Consider the following 17,394-nt stretch of genomic DNA (forward strand, 5'->3'; position numbering starts at 1 on the left):
ACTTTGCAAAGGCTTGCAAAAAATATGATATATTTATTAGTGAATGCAGAAAATAAATAAAATACTGTATGCATGTGCTTACTCTCACATTGCTTTATCCAAAGGCGAGTAAGAGGATCAAATTTTGGTCTGACGTCTAGACAGTGGAAAAGAAAGTTATATTTTGGTTTCACAGATGACTGGGAAAATATCTACTTGAAACTTTGGTTTGGTTTAAATCCTAGGTGCAAAAAATTAGCTCTATAATTACCCCGAGCCTTAAAACACAACTGCCACACTTGGTTATCAAGGGCATTTTTATGCAGTTGCTAACATTTGTTAAAAAAAAAGACATATACAAAAATATTTCATATTTGACTCTCATTATTGGAAATATTTTCCCCACAAAGTTAGTGGGGTTACCTAATTATATATTGGATGGAAATTATAAAGACAACACTCACAATAAGAAGCAAGATTAGATTCAAGGCTTACAAGAGGATATTTCATTGGATATAATATACTCAAAGGCACAAAGCATAAACACGTCACTGAGATTTATCCACTGTAAGATAACAAGAAAGTACATGTACCACTACACCACATGAAGGTGTCATTTAGGCCACATCCACACGAAGCCAGAGCTTTCCCTGTCCTAGCTGTTTTTTCTTCATCTCAAGAAATATTACTATTAAATAAATATTAATATTACTGAGCATTAACACCTGACAAACATTTGGTGAGCATAGACTTACATTTCCATTTCGTCTTTTATCAGACGCTTTTATCCAAAGCGAAGCAATCAAAATCAACAAAAGAGCAATGATATGCAAGTTTTTAAATTTTTTGTTATGATAAATAAAAATAAAACAGATAGAATAGAAAAAAGAATAGAGCAAGTTAGTGTTAGAGGCCTTGTGTTTGTTTTTAGTCAATTGTATAATAAATAAAAAGAAAACAAATAGATAGAATACAAAAATAATAGAGAAGCTAGTGTTAGGTTTTTTTTTTTTTTTTAAGAAAACAAGCAGTTAGTAAATGAATAGAGTTCAAGTCTAAAAGGGAGCATTTAAAAAAAAAAAAAAAAGAATAGTATTAGAATAGAAAATAAATAAAAAATAGGCTTTATACATATGTGTGTTTGTATACCTCATTGTCTTGTCATTATTTATTTATTTATTATTATTATTATTAATGCTGTTTATTGTGTGTATGACACCTGTCTGTTTTCCTCCTACTCTTTTCGGTAATCCATGGGACTCAATGGTTTTTCTGCCCTCTACCATCAAAGGTCGAACATGGCTCAGGGGTTTGTGTTTGTGTATGTTATGTTGCTGTGGTCAGGCATCTTTCACAACAGTTTGTGTGTATTAGACGTGACACAGTGCTTTCACCTGCTGCGTGAGTGAGAGACATTTGCTGTCAATCTTTGATCTTTCATTCAGTTCCAACATCTGCTTCAGCTCAAAGCTCAGTGGCCGGTAGTCTGGTGTTTTGTCCCCTGTAACCAACATCATTATTGCCATTCATTCCTGGAACAGATGAAGAGATCAGATCTTCAAGATAACCGTGAGCTGGATGACAGGCTGCTCTTTCAGCAAACATAGGTTTGAGATACGAGGCATGATCACTCATGCTCTTTCTTACAAACATTAATACATTCTACATGGAGGACAGAATCTGGCTAAATTAAAAACAAAATGTAAACACACAAAAGAAATGGTAAAAATGAAATAAATAATCATAATTTAATGCACTTTCCGGCATAAATCAATATACCACAGACTTGAAATATTGCTACAGATGGGTGAGGATGTGTTTTTAGAAATGATCAAAAACCCCTGCAAGTGAACACACAGGTAATGCGTGAGAAGTCAAATAGCGAAGGAATGATCTCTACAACATGAATGAGCTAAAGGAGACGGTGTTGAACACACACTTATTCAACAACTGATTTTTGTCCACCCACAAAATCGTTTGTATTGCAGCTGTAGGTAATTATATATGCTTGGAAATGCTTAAAAACATAACCCATATTTGCATTTATATATTACTATCTTATAAGTTATTAATCACATTATGTATTACATTTTACATTAAAAACAACCTATTGCATAGGATACAAATACAATCTGATAACTAAATGAATGGCTTGGTGAGTGAGATTTAAATCTTCTACCGCATGTTTAGCTGCAGTACAGAAGACCTGAGGTGGATGGATAACCTCGGCAAAGGAGAAGTGCTCACTAACACAGATTTAGACAGATTTGTGAACAATATTTGAGAGAAATTGGACTTTTGTGTATATAGAAAAAGTCTTAGATCTTTGAGTTCAGCTCATGAAAAATGGGGGCAAAAACAAAAGTGTTTATAATTTTGTTCAGCGTATATACAATGGTAAAGACAGGAGGGGGTCTTAGTGCTCCAGTACCTGTTGGTAGAGGGATCAGACAAGGCTGTCCATTATCTGGGCAGTTATATAGCTTAATGATTGCACCTCTTGCTTAGACTTAAAAAAGATTGAAAAGGTGTAGTGTTTCAAAATGGAAAGTGTAAAACTGGTTTTATCCGCTTATGCAGATGATATACCGGTGTTTATCACAAGGCAAGAGGATATTAGAAGTTTAAATAAGAATATTAAGCTTTATGAAAACGCATCTACTGCCAAAGTTAATTGGGAGAAAGGTGAGGGTTATATAATGGGTCAGTGGGATGAGGTAGGATATCTAAAACTTCCAGGTGGTTTGAGATGGGAAGGGAAGGCATTCACGTTTTATGGGTTTTTATAGGTAATGCTCAATATCAGATGAAAAATTGGGAGGTTATGCTGGATAAGGTATCTGCCGATTGTCTAAGTGGGAATGGCTATTACCACAGTTGTCGTACAGAGGAAGCGTTCTGGTCGCTAATAACCTGGCAGCTTCTACACTGTGGCACAGGTGTATAGTCTTTGATCAACCTGAGGACACTATATGTGACCCTGGAGCACAAAAGCAGTCTTAAGTCGCTGGGGTATATTTGTAGCAATAGACAACAATACATTGTATGGATCAAAATTATACATTTTTCTTTTATGCCAAAAATCATTAGGATATTAAGATCATGTTCCATGAAGATATTTTTTCAATTTCCTACCGTAAATATATCAAAACTTAATTTCTGATTAGTAATATGCATTGCTAAGAACTTCATTTGAACAACTTTAAAGGAGATTTTCTCAATATTTAGATTTTTTTGCTCCCTCAGATTCCAGATTTTCAAATAGTTGTATCTCAGACAAATATTGTACTATCCTAACAAACCATACATCAATGGAAAGATTGTTTATTCTGTTTATTGTTTATTCTGCTTTCAGATGATGTATAAATCTCAATTTGGAAACATTTACACTTAAGACTGGTTTTGTGGTCCAGGGTCACATATATGAAATACAGAGGAAATTGGTCAATTTCGCCTGGAGTGGTGAACACTGGGTCTGAGCATCAGTGATTTGTTTTGCCAGTTTGCAAGAGAGGACATGGCTTGGTAGATGTTAAGAGTCGTATCTATGCTTTCAGATTACAAGCAGCAAAAAGATTTCTTTATTACACTAAGTGCAAATAGCCCGCCCGCAAGGAAAAATAAGGGCTTAGAGTTGGCAGCAACTTATCCTAAAGTAATGTTTATGTATTTGGTGGCAGCAAGAATAAGAACAGAATTTGCATATTACAGTCTTACAAGTAATGTAACTGCTTTTTGTGAAATGTGGTGCATTAATGAGGTTCTATGTGTTCTACATGATGATTAATTGGTCTTCAGTTTTTAAATAGTATTTAAATTGCATTTCAATGTACATGATGTCTGAATTATGAATGTAAGAATTTGTAAAAATAAAGTGTCTAAACCTCTCCCTCTCTCTCCTTCCTTGAGCAACCTCCCATTCACCCCCCACCCCCTTCATAGCAGCTGTAAGACACACAGACACACACAGTTCTGCTTTAATCTCCAGGAAAGATGCTGCAGAAACTCCGAGATCAGGTCAGGAAACATCCAGGAGTGAGTAATAACCTGTTTTCTAAAAATATATATTTGTATCTAATATGTTACCAATAGTATTGCATGCTTTGTGGGATTTTTTTATTATTATCATTTAACTTCTGAGCAATTGAAAAGATGCTTTTTGAGTAAAAGTATAGTATTAATGTACTCATCTACTGTGAAGTCAACGTTTAAAACATTAAAAGTAAAATGAAACCTTGAAAAAACAACAATTGGATCTATATGACATTAGAAATCCTATTTGACGACGACAAAGAAAACAATATTCAGCTTTAAAATATTCTAATCAAACGTCTAAATTACTACACAATGAACCTTTATTTTATAGCAATTTCCAAGAGAGCAATTTACAAATGATATCATTTTTCCCAGCTCATCCCACAGTTTTTCTTCATCTGTCTGGGCATGGGTGGAGCGTTCATTTATTTGTTTCGTCTTGCCAGAGGACCTCATGTCACGTAAGAGAATTATTACATTAATGGGTAAAGCATATTAACAGTAACTTCAGACACAGCAATTTTAATTTATTTATTTTTTCAATTTTGACTCTTTTTGATAATTAATGTGGTCCTATTTCCATAACCTCCCACCCCAAAAAACAAACAAAAAAACTGTTGCATTTAATGCATCTGTCTTGTGCAAAATAAGTTATTTTGTCAACAGCACAAGTATCAAGAATATCTGACTGACTCACAATTCAGTTCAATTCAAGCGGAGCTAAAATCATTTCAATAGCACCCCATAGTCTTCATTCAGTCATTCTATTAAATACTATGCATGATAATATTTATATTAATCATTTAATACATTATATTTTTGTATGTGACAGTATTAACTCATTAATGGCAAGAAAAAAAACATTTTGTAAGAAAATAGTAACAGGAGAAAACTGCCACTGAACATATTGGACAGTTTAATAACATTTATTTAGTTAGTAGTCCATTTTTTCCCCAGTACTAAAGAAATAGTGGTTTATTTGACATATTGTTTTCTCTTTGACTCCCGACAGCTGGAACAAGAGCAGCAACCCTGAACCCTGGAATAAACTCAGTCCAAGCTACCAGTACAAGGTACACGCACCCGCTGTTGACATCATATCAGCAGTGATAACTAAATATAACCAAATAATGTTTTTTTTAATTGATAATGTTAATTATTGTAGAAATGCCTCATACCGGCCTGTGAAAAGGGTCCATGCTTGTTAAAACCAACAATCGTGCCAGTTATGATTTGTCTAGTACACATTTCTTCACTAAAACTAGTGTAGCAATATTCCATATTTATATTTAAAAGAGCAGGTTTTAGTTGCATTGAAATCACAGGGGACCCCTGAACAGGGGCCGTGATAATGATCGCCACCTTTCTTCTCTCTAGCCACAGCCCTTTTGATAACTTAGCATTATTATTATTGCAAACATTCAGTCACAGTTGCATTTTAGATGACTGGGGAGCTGATGATTATTCATAGATGTGTGAGAAACGGAATAGCGCTGCTCAAGAGAAGCACACAAGAGACTCAAATAATTTATTCTAGTTTATCTGCATGTTTTTCTGTAAGACTAAGAACATTTCACCACTCATCAAAGCGGCTTCATCAGTGTAGAACAGGATGTTTTGGTATTTCCTGTGGATGTTAATTCCCTGATGGTCTGAATTGCGGCACATAAGCATAAGTCTGACTCCTTCAGCACAACTGGGAATGAAATCTAAATGCTGGTCAATGTAGGGGAGCGCAGGGCACAACCTAATATTTTTTGACTTCTCAGTTTGTGTAAATTCATGTGGAGTTCAGAGTGTAATTTTTACCCACATTAATTTCACACTTGTCTAGTACAAATATGTCACTTTGTTTCATAATTACAGTGAATATATTTTTCTTTATTTACCTCAAAAGAGTGGAAGTGAAATGTGACAACATGCCCCGTAGATGGGGTACATTGTAACATGTGAGGGGCACATTGTGAAGCGATCATATGACAACTTAAAATGTTAATGTAAGATAATGAAACATGATATGAAAAACATATCTAATGACAAAAAATATACAAGACAAACTCAAATATTTTGTCAATAAAATAAATTTATGAACGTTTTCAAATAAAATAATGGTGTTTTTTTAAAGAATTTAATCTCATCTAATTTTGAAGTTTGACAAAAAACACATTGCAACCATGCTTGAGACGGGCCTGATCACAAGACACAGCTACTGTATACAGTATAGCCTGGTTCAAAACAATACGGGCAAATATATGAAGAAACACAGACATTCACTCCCCTCCCTCCACACGAGACACATAAACCAGCCAAAATGCTTTACATTTCCTGAAATAATCATTTCTGAACATTAAACATCAGTCTTTATTCACCTGTATCTTGTGGTTTCTCATTAAAATGTATTAAAGTAAAAAAAGTGTAAATCACTTTTAAATCAATCACTAATATATCATAGAATAGCATGGTTTAATAACATTGTAGCGCAGTGTTACAATTTATTAGTTTGTTTGTTTGGCAGAAACAGGCTTCCATATAAATTAAATGTTCATTCTGCAAAGACAGGAAAACGAAAATTATTATAAATAACTCAAAACCGGTTAATGTCTTCTACTAGTTAGCGAAGCATTAAAAAAACTACCCAAACTGCTAAATAACAGATTGGAGATTAAAGTAGCAGATTTGTCTAATTTTATATAAATACTAAAAACTGAGTTGAAAATTTTACTTTAGCCAGAAATTAGCTTTTACTATGGTAAAATAAATATGCAGCGATATCTTCAAAAGATTTTTGATTTTTGGCACACTTTTTTCTCTATATAGTGTTGATATGGCAACAAGTAAATGCCATAAATTTGGTTATGCTAGCATGTGTGGAAATATTTCATTAGATTACTAGGTTGGCTGTTTTAAAGTTGCATGCATGCGAGATGCTCACGGGTTGATATGATGGAGCAGCAGTGTAAAGACGCCAGTCTGCATGCTTTCCTGTGATGTGAAGCAGAGCGTTCAGAGCAGAACCTCATTTACTGATGTGTTTTAGACATGATTTACATTTTCTAAATAAAAGAAACCTAGAAACGTTGGCATTATGATAATGAGAGACATTATATGCATCAAAGAATCACATTAAAAATAGGCATTATAATATTAAAAGTACTGATGTCTGTCTCCAGCTGCCATACAATCAATGATGCATGTCTTCTTTTTTCCCTTCTTTAGTTTGTTGCCATTAACACAGACTATAAAAACCTGAAGAAGGAAGGACCAGACTTCTGAACGTCACGGTTGTTGCCTCAACTTTAATCATGAAGATGCTGAGATGCCCTTGCACCTCACTACTCTAAATACACACTAATAATAATAATAATAATAATAATAATAACTTTGTTTAAATGTGTGGGTGGGTGTTTGTGTTTTAAGAGAAACTTCAAGAGCCGTTATATCCTCACAAAACACACTAATAGACATATTCATTAACGTGAGATAAAGAGCAGAATAAAGGACTAGACTAGTGTGACTTTTGTTTATGTGCATTAGATGTTAAGCTTTATAGAAATCCCCAAAATTGCAGAGATAACATGACCTCTCTCTAGTGAGCATGAGAAAGGGCGAAAGGAAGACGAGCAGATGTTTGTCTTTCTGTAAACAGAACCTGGACAGCAGAGACTCATGGGAAGGAGATTGAACTCCCTCAGGCCTGCCCTTGAAGTCTGTGATCATTTGGAAAAGTATCCATCTGTTCAGAATGACACCTGAACTCGAGAACAACGCACATACACATGTTTATCTGTATCTTATCTTTCTATTTGCACTTATTACTGTCGTCATTTTTATATCACTGTCATCCAACGATCATCATTCAGCTTCCTTTCAAGGTCTTCTGTACACATTCTCCTCGGACTGACAAGGCATACAAACAAACAAACACAGGAAATAGGCAGATATTTGACTTAGAGTGTTTACTCTACTGACCCCCAGAGATTGTCAAATAATATATAAAGAGCCATGTTTTCTTTTTTTTTTTAAATGAGAGCATTTTATCATTTGCTAACAACCCTATAAACTGGGAATCAAGCAAACAAAGATAACTTAGGTTTTTATATTTTCAGGGAAGTTTGACTCACCACTAGGGGCTCCACTGGGGGCTTCTAGTCATTGCAGGGTGGGGCCTTTTAGTTCATTATTTGAAATATTGAATAAAACTAATAGAAACCTTTATTTGTTCATGCAGTTGCAATCTAATATTTACCATTTGCATATTCTTGTATGAGAAATATATATTCTGTGTTTTGTGTGTGAATATATATATATATTCACACACACTGCCCTCCATAAGTATTGGAACAGTAAAGACAAAATTGCTCTGTTATAATACTGACACTGTTGCATGGCATCTAACAATGCTCTGGGGGGAAAAAACACTTAATCTTGAAAAATAAAGCATATGCATAAACTCAAATAGGAAATAAAACAGTTATTTTGAATTTGAATTGTATTTATTTAACAGGGACAGTGCTCGTTAATCAACAGTAAAATACTGTAAGCCAGAGTTTCATTTTCATCTGTTGCCAGATTTTAAAAAGGCAAGCTAAAAATATAAAATACAGTAAATTATCACGCATACACATACAATAACATTTACAATTACATACAATAACACTAAGGATAATAATGACAGTATCATAAAGAGAGAGAAAACAAATTACACATGATTACAAATATGACTAGCTCTTAACAATTTCTTTAATTTATATTTAAATGTTGAATAATGTACTACTCCTTAATTCAGTTGGTATTCCAATAATTAATGGCTCTAATTGAAAAGACTGACTGTCCAAATGTTGTACAGCTAAACTGTACAGCACAGTCTCCTCTAGATGCTCTTGTTGCTCTGCCATTATCATCCTCCTGCATTGGAAACTGGCATATGGAGGAGGTGCATAACCATTTAACATCTTACAAATCAAGCAAGCATCAACCAAATGTTTAATATGATCAAAACTCAATAAATGATTAACTTTTTTTAAGCTATATTGCAATAATGACAACTAATGATTATCAAAGAAATGTGTCCTATTCTGTGTCCCAAACTCCTGAAACATTGGTGTCTCATATTTTAGAGCAGTCACTGCAGTTTATGAAAGAAGTCAATTAAATGTGTGTGTGTGTGTGTGTGTGTGTGTGTGTGTGTGTGTGTGTGTGTGTGTGTGTGTGTGTAAATTCAGATGTAACCCCCTTTGTAATTGTTAACATTCCCATTAGTAACTGTAATTGAATTCTATATTTTTTCTCTGTAATAATTACAATTACATTTATTTTGTAATTTAATTACGTGATTCTGTTACATGTAACTACCATACGACACTATATTTTACTAACAAAATTATTTAAAAATATAAAACATTGTTATTTACAATAAACAGCATGGTTTTTAGTCATGTTTTTAGGGGGGGCAACCCTTGAGATGGGAGCGTGGGGGCTTTACTCTTATGACTGATCAGTGTATTATAATGGTTCAAAACAGATACAAGTACTTCAATAGGTTGATATATTCATATTTCATCAGTTAATGAAATATGTTTAACTCTGTAAAACCTAAAATGTTGCTACCATTTTAGGTGATGTTATGGTAAACTCATTTTCCGGAATTTTACCATAATTAAAAAAAATATATAATTTTTTTTTTTTTTACAGTGCACGTTACACATCTTTATCTCTCTACGCTGGTTACCAGTCGCATACATTGATGCTTACATACAGTACAGCCACGTGCCTTGCTTGTACTACCATCACAGAGAGGCACAAAATCACTTTCCAGAATATTCTCATTCACTGTTGCTTACTAGCGGAATGATCTTCCCAATTCTATCCAGAATGCCAAATAGCTAACAATATATTCCATGAGCACTAAACTCCTAAGTAGTGGAATAGTAAGGTGTGTCCCCCCCCCCCCCCCCCCCCCGCTCACTTAGTGCGGAAGAGTTTGAAGAAAGCTTGAGAATATGTTTTTAAATTTCTTGTCTTTATTATTATTATTAAATTTTTTTTATTTTTTCAACTCCTTATTTTTATTGCTGTGATCAATATTATTATTATTATTTGTTTATGACTAATTTACTTTCTTTATTACCATTGTGCATGAAATGTGCTATATGAATAAACTTGCCTTGCCTATAGAAAAAATGAAAATCTTCCTAACATGTGCTTTCACTTTTCTCCATGGTCTACTTTGAACTATTCTGAATGATGTCTGAAACTTTGTATTACTATAGCACTTTTCATGTTTATTGCCTTTATGGTGACACTTCTTGTATTCCTCATTTGTTAAATGATCAGTTGCTGATGAGGGTCCTGGTAGAGGAGGATCCTGGTCTTTCTGAGGGAAGTTCTGGGCTGACAGAGGAGGTTTCTGTTGTTTCTGTGGACGGTTCTGATTCAGATTTTTTCTCCATGATTAAGTCAATCAGTCGGTTAGACATGTTTTCCCAGTCCACAGTATTAGTTGTGAGTACATTTAAAATTTCAATACATTTTGTTTTACTCTCTGTTCTTGCTATCTCTTGCATTCCCTCCTCCGTGGACCTTATGGTCTCCTCTTCACGCATGTCTTCAAATAGAGACTTGTAGTAGGATGTTTTACAAAACTGAAAACACATAGAAACTAACAGCCACAATATTGGTAGAGCAAAAAGCAATCCCAACCCGAATGCCTATGGACAAAAAAAATGTTACTACATTAATATGCATAGTTATCACAGAGTTTTATTATTAGATTATTTGGTAACGCTTTAGATTACAATCTGCAACATACAGCGCAAGTAAACAAAATTTACATTTTTATAATTATAGTGTACCTATTCAGTACCTCCGTGTAGGTATAAGGGAATAATATACTATGTTTGGGGAATAAAGGGGTAATAACCTGTAAAATTACTAATGATTTCTACTGGAAGTATTTTGAGTTACCTGGGTCATTCTTCAATTGGGGTTGCAAATGAGAGGCAGAATTTGTAAAAATGCTTGTTTGTTTGTTTTCTAATAAAATATATTATGCATTTAAAATTAGTTTAAAATGTCTTTTGATAAAAATGTGTTTTGAAGAAATATCGTAGTATCGCGCTACAGCGCACATTCTATCAGTTACAGTTCTGGCGTCGTATTAATATACGATTAATATTCACATCAGCGTTAACTCAGCGGTAGAGTTACTCTGAAGAACACTGCACTTACTCACAATCACAAAAGTGCATTATTTGCATGCGTTTTAAAGCCTTGCCAGTTAAGCTTTTCATTCAAGTGCTGGTCAGACATGCGCGCGTCCACCTGAAGCGCGCGCACTAACGCCTGTCTAGAGCAACTGATTACTCAACTAAGTTATCTTTTGCGCTAATACTGTCAAAACACACAAGGTTTACATACAGACTCAGTTGGTTATGTCTAAAATGAAAGTAAATATTAATATATGCCAACATTGAATAATAAACAGCTGATAAAATGATCCACCCCTAACTATAGTAAAGTATTAACAAATTTTGATGCAATAGGGATGATTTAAAAATGACATCCCTCCAAAAACATATTATTCCCTTATACCTACATGGAGGCACAGAATAGGTACACTATAATTACAAAAAAGTTACGCTGTAAATTGCGGGTGTCAATCAAAAACGTTACTGTTTATTTCAGAGTTTCTGCTTGTAAATGGACAACTATGGCTAAACGTCACGAGCACACGGGGAACTACAAGATTTTCGTTCAAAGTACACTATATGTTGATCTCAAAGGTTCAAAACTCTTAATTTTAACCTTCCTCATATTTTTCAAGTGTATCAGCAAACACATTAAAACCACCCTCAGAAACATACAAGGTATAAAAGGATAGCAGATTTTGACTGAAAGGGGGAATTGTGTCCATAATGGAGCAGGTTTTTTTCTGTTGGTCAAAACAATGGCCAAATATTGTTGCCTTTTACATAGATTTCATTAATTGTTTTGTGGTTTAGAATTAGTTTTACTGTGTAATTGTTTCTATATATTTGTTAGGCTATTGGATGACAATAACGACTATATGAGCAGCTTAATTGTTTCAAAAGTACAACAAATGGTTATTAGATACAATAAGATATGGATCAATCAGTACAGATTTGATTACATTGACTGCAGGTCTAATTCAAATAATTGATGTTGCAGGCAAACGTAACGGGACCAGGTCACTATACGTCTAATATCTAAAATAGGTCATGTTTTCGGTCCCTGATGGTCAGTGTATTCACATCCATGCTGCCACAAAAGATGTTGGGCTTCGGTATACAAAGTTACAAAGAATAAATGTATATTGTTTCATAATGAAGTGTTAATATTAGTGCTGGGCAGCAATTAAAAAAAAATAAAAAAAAAATAAGTTTAAAATAAAAAGTTTTTATTTATATATGTGTGTTTACTGTACACACACACACACACACACACACACACACACACACACACACACACACACACACACACACACACACACACACTATACAAACAAAAACTTATTTTGGATGTGATTAATGCCCAGCACTAGTTTTTATATTAATTAATCATTAAAATTCATATTATTTGATGGTTAATAACATACCTGTGATATAGCCTGATAACGTTTAATTTGATCAGATTCTTCAGCAGTAAGTCTGTTGCTTTCTTTGCAAGGAATTTGATCGTTTGATCGTGTGATGTTTTCTTCTGTCAGTTTCCAGCACACCACAGCGTCACCATCAATCAAAACTGTTATGATCCATAATGCAGAAAGAGATAGGTTTCTCATAAAATGTTTACAGGAAAATCTTCTGCATGCCAGACAGAAACGTGCACGAGAGCAGGATGAACAGGAGCAGGGTCTACGATTGTCCTCACTCGGGGTGCAGGCCTTATGCGACCAGAACGCACGTGCACAAGAACACCACAATGCAGAAATAATTGTAAATGTTTTAGCGGTTAAGGTCAGTATTAAAAAAAGTCCGAAAAATGGAAGACCAATATATATTCCGCAAAACCACTGGTAAAAATCATTACATGGACACTGAAAGTCCAGTTTGAAAGTGTACTGAAAAACAAGAAATATAAAAGCAATTGCAAACGCACTGCCAGACGTCAGCTTATTCATCAGGGTGGATTCAAAGATGGGATGTTCTGGGTGCACCATGTTGGCAGATCCTTGCAGCTCAGACAGATTTGTAGTAGTACATTACAGGTTTGTACACAGTAGTTTTAACATACTCCAATAGCAGCGTTCCCCTCTACTGTCCTACGGTCTCCTCCCCTTGCTGTAATGAATGCTGAGTGTCTTGGTGTGGGAAGAAAAAAATTTAATTAAATACATTATTTTAATCCTTGGTTTCTTGTACATTACACAATTTTATTTAATTTTCTTTTTTAACATACTTTTATCTTGTAAATCAATGTATGCACTAGTAAAATGCAAATTAAGCAGGTGAGCAGACTTTCTCACGGACAGACAGGAACTGTCACCCCCTCATTTGTGGTCCAAATATATTGATGCCATCTGAGATGCAAGTATCTCACTCATATAGAAAGCCACAGTTATGTTGTATGTATTGTATGTGGTTGTTATGTGCTAATTTGTGGTGCGTGAAGTAGGGCATTAACATTTTCTTTAGATTTTCAGATAGCAGTTACTTTACTGCACTCTCATAAAAATGTGCAAAACCCCCATTTCACTCTCATTGAATGCTCTCATCTCTAGGCTACCTGCACCTGACAATAGGTTGGACAAAATTCACAAAGCCAGTCCTATATAGTCAGCCAGCTGTTTAAATGTCAAAACCAGAATATGTTGATAAACCATGCAGGGTTAGAAATTTTTAAGCTAAATTAGGAGCTCTCTAAAAGGATCTTTAGCACAAAGCAGAATGTCATATGAGAACTCAGTCATATGTGGTTGGAAACAAACCCACATCCTTGTTTGGCACAAAGAGATAATAAGTGCTGTTTGGGTAACCGTTTACACAAACACATCTTATGCATTTTACAGCCTACGTAGACAAATAAATGAAAACACAGTACTGTATTGTGGCATGGTTATTTAAAAAGGCAGCGGCTATTTGCACTAAATGTAAATAGCATATTTTCTTAGCGATAGATACTATTTACACAGTGCAAATAGCAATAGGTTCTATTTACAACAAGTGAAAATTTATACTACGTATTGCAAATAGTGGCAATTATCTGCACCTCAATATTGTAGTACATTATAAAACAGTACGCAATAATAACTTAGTGTGTAAATTATCATTTTAATTCAAAGTATTAAATGGATGCCACCTTATTGGAACAATAAAGCCCTCCCTACACCTACCCGATGCTTTTATATTCAACTTTTTGATTATTTCCTTAAATAGAAAATAGATGCATTTCCAATGTGATATGAGATTTGAAAAGGGAGAAAAAAAAAGTTTGGCAAAAGGCAGGCTCGGGTCGATAGCGTCAAAAAGCCTTAGCCTTACCTTGTATGCTACTAAACTGATATAGGAAAAGGGTCTTTTTTCAGTGTTGACTAACGCAATCACACCAAAAGCACACACGTCAGTCACCATCATGGTCCAGTCTCGTAAATAGGTAGTTGGTGGACGGAGTTATTGTAAATAGCCTCAGCCAACAACGCGGGCTATTAGCACTTAGTGTAAATAGACACTCCGATTTAAAAATAGGCCAATCAATGCTCACTATATCAGTGTGTTTGTAAGTACTAAACTGACATATGTAGAAGACCAAAAAAAATCTGCGCAAAGGATCATGGGAGCCCGAAGTGTCCATCAGTTGTACCCTTCGAAATCCTTCATTCTGAAGGGCCCTTTGAAGTGGCTAGTTTTGACTCCGGTTTGGAATGACCCTTAAGTATGGCGGCCATGGTTGCTTTCACTCTGAAGTACCCTTCGGAGGGCAATATATCCCGTTTGGAACGCACCGTGAAACTCCCTGACAGTAGCTATATGAATATTGCTATTTTTATGCCAACATTAAATATTTGATGTCAAGGGAATTTAAGTGACTTTATGGAGGATTTGTGTGGGTTTGCCTAATGGTGATGGAGTATAGTTTTACCTGTGACTACCACGATCTTACTAATACCAGAGTTAATTATGCACTATTTATGCACTATGGTTAATTGTAAAAAAACAACAACAAATTCAGCACGGACAAGAATTTGTATTCCTGCGAGTAATTCAGCAATATTTGATATCAATATTTCATCATTTTACTAGTGGAAATGTAATTACTGACACCAATAACCCTTTTACTTGCATAAATTCAATTTCTGATATCAAGAATTAGCATTTTAACTAGTAAAAATTAAATTATTTGATATAAAATCATATTAAATCCCTGATATCAATTCCCATTGTTAGTTAAAAGTTCCATTCCTGATATCAAGAATTAGAATTGAAAGCTGAATTGGTGACATCAACATGATTAACGGCTTGCCATAAGAAGTGTTTAATCTATCACATACTGTCTCACAATGAGTGGTGGAAATGTACTATGCAAGTTTGAGAACAACTCCCAATTAATCTTTTATCTTGATTCTGATTTTTAATCCTTGATTTCTTCACAATATTGTCTATATTAGTTTGAAACATGAAAAATAGTATCTATACTGTAAAACCTAAACAGGTCCTAAAACAAAAAGAGAAACACTTAAGAGTAAAAATTAATGCATTACAATTAATGAAGTACAATGCACAGTAGTTTAAGAACTTCTGAATAATTGTTGCAATGTCTTTTAACCAAATGGTCCAAAGTAGATTTTTAGTGGATATGTGACGTTCACACATGTGTCCTATCAGAATAACCACAGGTGTAGGTCATTGATTTAAATATAAACTTCTGGACCATGTTCACATATGGCTTCCTTTTTGCATGATAGAGCTTTAGTTGGCATTTGCAGATGGCACGACAGATTGTGTTCACAGACAGTGGTTTCTGGAAGTACTCCTGGGCCCATTTAGTAATGTCAATGACAGAATCATGCCGATGAGTGATGCAGTGTCGTCTGAGGGCCTGAAGACCACGGGCATCCAAAAAAGATCTTCGGCCTTGTCCCTTACGCACAGAGATTTCTCCAGTTTCTCTGAATCTTTTGATGGTGTTATGCACTGTTGATGATGCGATTTGCAAAGCCTTTGCAATTTGACCTTGAGGAACGTTGTATTTAAAGTATTTCACAATCTTTTTACACACTCTTTCACAGATTGGAGAGCCTCTGCCCATCTTTACTTCTGAAGAGACTATACCTCTCTAAGACATCCCTTTTATAGCTAATCATGTTACAGACCTGATGTCAATTCACTTAATTAGTTGCTAGATGTTCTCCCAGCTGAATCTTTTCAAAATGCATTACTTTTTTAGCCCTTTGTTGCCCCCGAGCCAACTTTTTGGCCTGAGGAAAACACTGCACTAGCAATAATCGTGAAGATCTTTCCCCTTTTATAATGCAGATTATTCACCAGGCTGTCACTTCTAGTTGGACGCGTGTGGACTCGGATGCCATCATGTAGCATTTATCAATCAAAAAATCAGAAGGCTACTAACAGTTCACAAATAAATCCATACCTTCAAATAAAATCAATCCATGGCAATAAATGTCATCTGAGATGTTTAATCCACTATCATTCTGAGCATTATTCCTGCTGGCATTCACATCAATCCAAAAGGCCTTCTTTTACGTTAGGCCATTTTCATTCAAGTCAATAAAAAAGCAATTATGCTATGTCGAGCATTACTTTACTGAGCAAAGGCCTAACAAATTGGTTGCAAAATGGTATCCACACAAATGTTTAACTTTTTTGTCTGCTTGTTATGGTCAAAAAACTGTTGTCACATTACTATATGCAATAGCCTATGAGACAGCCCACAATCACTAGATTTTATACAGGTGTTATTATAACTATTTTATCAATGTGATCAGCACTAAATATTTGTAATATGGAAGTTTTGCTTTTTGCATTTTGCTTTGGTGTGACATTACTTTTTGCAGACAATGCAAAGGCAGAGTACAGTAACATTAAACAGGGGTAAAAATCAAGTTTGAGTGCAAACATTTTTTTTTAATGTAGATAATTTATTACTAAAACATCTAATTGCCAAATTGCCAGTGTCCTACCTATAATTAATTTGGCTGGACAAATTCAAAAAACTTTAAAGTTAATGTATTTTGCCTTTGTAGGGAAGTGTGGACATCCATACTTAATTATGAAATAAAGGTATTTTATGCATAATATTTCAGTTACACTACACTTGAAAAATAACTTCTATCTTAATGCTTAAAAGTTGGACAAAAAGTCAAATGTGTTTAAAGCTTATGGATTCAGGAACTACAAACAATTT

At 34.5% G+C, this 17,394-nt stretch overlaps 1 protein-coding gene across 1 annotated transcript; it reads left to right on the plus strand.

Moving 5' to 3' along the window:
* The first annotated feature begins 3,928 nt into the window (after window positions 1-3,928).
* On the plus strand, window positions 3,929-9,425 carry ndufa4l2a (NDUFA4 mitochondrial complex associated like 2a). The gene is made up of 4 exons (XM_079426909.1): window positions 3,929-4,014; window positions 4,390-4,475; window positions 5,027-5,087; window positions 7,231-9,425. Exons 1-4 carry the CDS (start codon window positions 3,973-3,975, stop codon window positions 7,285-7,287), a joined length of 246 nt encoding a protein of 81 aa, XP_079283035.1. The 5' UTR covers window positions 3,929-3,972; the 3' UTR covers window positions 7,288-9,425.
* The last annotated feature ends 7,969 nt before the right edge of the window (window positions 9,426-17,394 follow it).

Source organism: Barbus barbus, assembly GCF_936440315.1.
Source record: "Barbus barbus genome assembly, chromosome: 10".
Taxonomy (NCBI): Eukaryota; Metazoa; Chordata; class Actinopteri; order Cypriniformes; family Cyprinidae; genus Barbus; species Barbus barbus.